This window comes from Serinus canaria, chromosome 19 (assembly GCF_022539315.1).
Source record: "Serinus canaria isolate serCan28SL12 chromosome 19, serCan2020, whole genome shotgun sequence".
Classification (NCBI taxonomy): Eukaryota; Metazoa; Chordata; class Aves; order Passeriformes; family Fringillidae; genus Serinus; species Serinus canaria.
The window spans coordinates 7,733,539-7,738,848 of NC_066332.1; the positions used below are offsets into that span (position 1 = coordinate 7,733,539).

Here is a 5,310-nt window from a genome sequence, read left to right on the forward strand (position 1 = left end):
TGTCACAATACAACATGAAAAGAACAATACACGCTCAGATGTCCAAGGCAAAAAAGGCACATTTATTTCTGGACTTTGTTATTTATAGAATTCCAAAAGTGACCATGGATTGGAGAATGAAACTGCCACCTCTCCAATCACACTGGTTAAACTAACAGTATATCAATTCTCTCCTCCTCCTGAAAGGAATGCAAAACAATCATTATTTACATGAAAAGTGCAGGAGAAACTCCTTACAAAAACATAAACATCAGAAGGCTTAGAAGAACTTTAGAAGAACAGGGCCACAGAGGAAGACACAGATCCTTCCTCAGTGCACCCACCCTGGTGCTCTGTGCCTGCTCTCTGTGTGTGCTGAAGATAATGAGTGTCCTTTGAGCACAGCTCTGGGGTTCCACGGCTCCACAGCAGCACACCACGAGGTCACAATGCTCTGGGTGGGTGCCCAGCGCTCTGCCAGTGCTGTGGGTCTGTCCCGGCTGCCCTGGGCAGCACCCCAGGCACAGGTGCCCGAGCCTCCCCAGCCAGTTCAGGGCTGGGAGCCAGCTCAGGTCTGTCCCGGCTGCCCTGGGCAGCACCCCCGGCACAGGTGCCCGAGCCTCCCCAGCCAGTTCAGGGCTGGGAGCCAGCTCAGGTCTGTCCCGGCTGCCCTGGGCAGCACCCCAGGCACAGGTGCCCGAGCCTCCCCAGCCAGTTCAGGGCTGGGAGCCAGCTCAGGTCTGTCCTGGCTGCCCTGGGCAGCACCCCAGGCACAGGTGCCCAAGCCTCCCCAGCCAGCTCAGGTGCTGCAGGAGCCACGGCCGGGCTGGCACTGTGGGGCCATGTCGGGTGTGCACTACAAGTTCTCCTCCAAGCTGGGCTACGATGTGGTCACTTTTCATGGCCACAGCATCTCCCTGGGTGACCTCAAGCGCCAGATCATGGCCCGTGAGAGGCTCAAGATGGCCAACTGTGACCTGAAGATCCTCAAAGCTGAGACCAGCGAGGGTGAGTGGAGCTCGGGCCCTGGGGCCACCCAGGTGTCATTGACACATTTTATGAAAATCCTTTCGCTAGGATTTTTCTCCTGAGAAGCTGAGAGGCCTCAGAAACAAAATGTAAACAATATTTATCTGATTGCTTGGAATGTGGTTTGGAGGTTGCTCACCAACAGGTGCATCTTTGATTGGTCTCATGCGAACTGTTTCTACTTGATGACCAATCGCAGTCCAGCTGTGTCAGGACTCTGGTCATTCCCAAGATTTTATTATTCATTCTTTTCTAGTGTTCTGACGTCTTCTTTCTCTCTATTCTTTAGTATAGTTTTAGTGTGTAATTTTCTTTTAATATAATATAGATCATAAAATAATAAATCAGCCTTCTGAAATATGGACTCAAGATTCTCCTCTCTTCCCTCATCCTGGCGACCCTCAAACACCACCACACCCAGGGGCAGTGGCACGCAGCCATGCAGTGCCACAGCCTGTGGGAGCCCTGCTCTGCCCTGGGGACAAAAGCCAGGGTGGGAAAGCACAGTGCTGCATATAAAACTGGCTTTTACAGCTCTAAAGGGATTCTGTGATGTGCCATCTAATTCCATGTCCATATCCAATCCTCCCAACTGACACACTTCTTCTGCACTTGTGCTGTTCTCAGAATACTCCGATGATGCACAGATCCCAAAGAACGTCTCAGTGATCGTGAAGAGGGTGCCAGCTCGAGCTACGTGAGTATCCATGAAGCTCTGGATTCCCTGGGAGGGATGTCAGGGTGTGAACTTCTTTTCTGCATATGGGTTTGCAGAGGCACCTGGACTGCATCTGGTCAAAGCTGCTGTTATTTCCTTTTTCATGGGTAGATTTAAATTTATTTGCTCCAAAGCAGATTCCCACTAGGTTTGTGGGGACATGGGGTTCAAACTCCAACACTGGTAAATCCTATGGTGATTCTTGGTTTTGTTCCTGGGATGATTGGGCTGAGAGCCAAGTCACAGATCCTGTTTCCTCTGCATGAGGAGATTTCAGATTGTATGTGTTTGCTTTTACTGGCTTTATAGTAATGACAGGTCCACGCTGTAACAATTACATAATATTATAAATAAACTTTTAATGTTTTCCTATCTGAGAACAGTCTGGTTGTCAGTATTTGACTATTTCTTGCACTGGGGAAGGTGGGTTTGGGGACTGTGGGATATCTGGCAGATATTTTGCACCCCAAATGTGGGGCTTTTACACCCTGTCTGTAGAAGAGAGACCAAGAATTCTGGATGCCTCAGTGTTGTGCTTCTAACATGGCTTTGGTTTGGGATTAATGCAAATATGGATGCTTCATGCTGGCCTGTCACAGCATCCTCCCTTTTGGGCTGGATGTCCCTCCCCTGGCGTTGTAGTGCTGCCCTGCAGTGGGAGGATGGGTGTTGGCAGTACTCAAATCCCATAAGCTCCTGTGTGTGACATCCATGAGACAATAGCTGTGCAGCTGCAGCGATGGCAGTTTCCCAGGCTGAGGAGCTTTCTGTCCCTCCAGCTGGAAACAGGGCAGAAATATCTGGCAGACTGGCTGATGTGTGGGAAGGATGAGGATCTGCTCTCACAGGGGTTGTGTGTCTGATTCCTGAGCAGCTGAATCAGACACAGATCACTGAGTGCGTGGAATTTCAGCAAGTTTGCACATGTAATAAATAGCTCCCAAAATATTATTGCATTTTCAAGATCACCTGAAAGGAAATTCTGCCAATTAAGACTCTTTTTTTTCCCCCACAGAGCTCCTAAGTTGCACCAACCCCTAGGAAAGGCTTCCAGGTGACCCTTCTACCAGTATTTGTAGTCACTGTAGCATCTGTAAGACACTGGGCACTTTGGCCCTGTCGTGCTTAAGGATGGCAGAGGTGTGAACACAGGGCTCTCACAGAGAGACATCATTCTGGAGATGGAGCTGCTGGCAGTTCTGGTATTGCTCTGGCACAGGAGGGATTATTTGTCACTGAAAGAAACCTGCTCTCCTGAGCACTGACACTGTCACTGCTCTGGCTAAGACATTACACTCCTGTGTAACCGGTGGCAATAGAAATGAGATTTTGGGGCTTTAGTTTCATTGGAGGTACCAAGAGAGAAGAGTTTATGAAGACAAATAAACTCCCACATTCACTCAGCTATCAGAACATAATGGCTGGAGGTTCAGGTGTTCTTGTCGGTTTTCACTGCTTGATGCTGGGTCCAAGTGCTTCATTTTAAGTTCTGATCAAATCTATTTCTTCTGCCAGGAACCAAAATGAGCCAGTGAGGGAAACATCCAAGGCAGTACGTAATACCCCAGCCTCACACTTCTTCCTACACACTGCACTTCATTCTAAACAGTGCAGCTTTGCATTAATGAACAATGAACTTGAATATGGTTTAATTCTTTTGTGAACAGATTTCTGACTCTTCTGCCCCTCTTTCTCTGGCCCAGCTCATTAAGGTATAGAGATATTCTTTGTCAAATACTTGAAAAAAAAATCCTTTTTTTGCTTTGTCTTTTTAAATGTTATACTGTGATCTACAGCTGGATAATTGTGGTAATGTGATCAAAACTGTATTTTTAGTAACTAAAGGTGCTTATGTTCTAAATGTATGTTGTGATGCTATCCCAGAAAGAGAAGTTCCCAGGTTGGGAAGAGGAAAGGGGAGCACCTAATCAGCCCCAACACAATCTTGCAGCATTACTCCTTTTCAAGACCCAAAGCAGCAGCACTTCAGCACCTGTTTCCCATTTTGTATCATCAGTTTTGCACTGGAAACTAACAGTTTGTGTTGTGTAAATGTGTACAGAAGAAGTGACCTGGCTGTAAGTTATGGACATTTCAGGGAGGTTTGCAGCAGCCAAAACAAACGTTTCTGGAACAAGAACACTTGTGAGACTTGAGTTTTGAATTTTTGGCCATGACAGCTGTAGATCTATTCTTTGGTTCCTGCACTTGTTCACAAATTGGGGTCTGGGGACAGTGGATAACATAATCTCCTTTGTTTGACTGCAGACAGTGTAAATGATTTTGGTATCATTATTTGTAAAAAGTACCATATTTGAATCTGGGTCTATTCATAGGCATGTTTTGGTGGGGTTTGGCTGTGTTTTGTAAACCATTTGGGTTCAAACACATTGGTGAAGTGTCTGTAAATTTCTCTGTAAATGTTGATGGAAATGATTCCAGAGAGGTGGATCTAGATCATGTTCCTGTACAGAAAAACACTGTGTCAATGAAACACCCATTTATTAAATCTCTGAATTGGTTGCTTTTGTGAAGGAGTATCTGTGAAAGCAAAACCTCCAGAGGTTGATCTCTCCTAGGCTGTGTGGAGGCTGTTGTCTTTGGCTGTGGAGGCTCAAACATGTTCTTCATGTGTATGTCCAACCCTCCCCTGTCACACAGACCCCAAATCTGGCTGAGGCCAATGCTGCAGAGGAGGACAAGATCAAAGCCATGATGATCCAGTCCTGCCGTTACTATGAGCCCCTCAAGTAAGTGTTGGTAAGGTCAGATCTGGTCTTGGAAGAACATGGAAGAATCACGTTCATCTCTGACCAGGGATCTGTTCTGACAAGGGAAACACATCCCTACCTTCCTCTTTTTTTACCCCTAAAAACTTGCAGTGACCTGAAGCCACCCTTGGGTCCTGTTCCATCATCATCTACCAGCCCTGTTCCCAGGCTTAAAAGGAGCTCAGGAATTCCCATGAGTTTTATGGTGGAGGTGAAGGACCCCAACACAAAGGGAGCAATGCTTACTCCCAATGGGAAATATGCCATCCCAATTGTTAATTTGTAAGTATGGATTTAATTGCACTGACCAAAAGTGACCAAGAGAAGCCATGGGGAAATGTCTGAGTGGCAAAGCCACCACTCTGGCCACCACCTGTCCTTTGGGACAGGAGTGTTGCCACTGTAGCTGATCCATCCCAGAGGTCACCCAAAAATCCCAGATTCTGTAAGCAAGGAAATAACAACTGCAGGACAAGAACAGGACAAATCCATTGTCCTGAGGCAGCAATGCAGAGTCTCCATAGCTCTGGAAGTTCATTGGGCACAGGAGAGTGGAAAGAGATGGACCCTCCCGGATGCTTTTGCACTCACACAGTAGCTGCTCTTCTGTCTTGGCAGCATGAACTTCTCCATGGTCCCAAGTTCTTCCATGGGCAGCAGTGTTAGGGCAGCAGCTGAGAAATGCTTTCACATGAGCATAAAAGAAAACACATAAACCACATTTCAGAGGAAAACAAGTGGGGAGAGGAACCGTTTTGAATTAACTTCATCATGTTCTTCTTTCTCCCATACAGAAGACATCTACAGCCAAGG

At 46.9% G+C, this 5,310-nt stretch overlaps 1 protein-coding gene across 1 annotated transcript; it reads left to right on the forward strand.

Moving 5' to 3' along the window:
• The first annotated feature begins 821 nt into the window (after nt 1-821).
• On the forward strand, nt 822-1,940 carry LOC115484631 (E3 ubiquitin-protein ligase RBBP6-like). The gene is made up of 2 exons (XM_030233215.2): nt 822-987; nt 1,636-1,940. Exons 1-2 carry the CDS (start codon nt 822-824, stop codon nt 1,707-1,709), a joined length of 240 nt encoding a protein of 79 aa, XP_030089075.2. The 3' UTR covers nt 1,710-1,940.
• Nucleotides 1,941-5,310: the final 3,370 nt, after the last annotated feature.

Excerpts from the sequence above, each read along its gene's own strand:
- LOC115484631 (XM_030233215.2), top strand. The coding sequence starts at position 822 with ATGTCGGGTGTGCACTACAAGTTCTCCTCCAAGCTGGGCTACGATGTG. Across the intron at positions 988-1,635 it reads CAAAGCTGAGACCAGCGAGG|AATACTCCGATGATGCACAG; the intron begins GTGAGTGGAGCT and ends TGCTGTTCTCAG.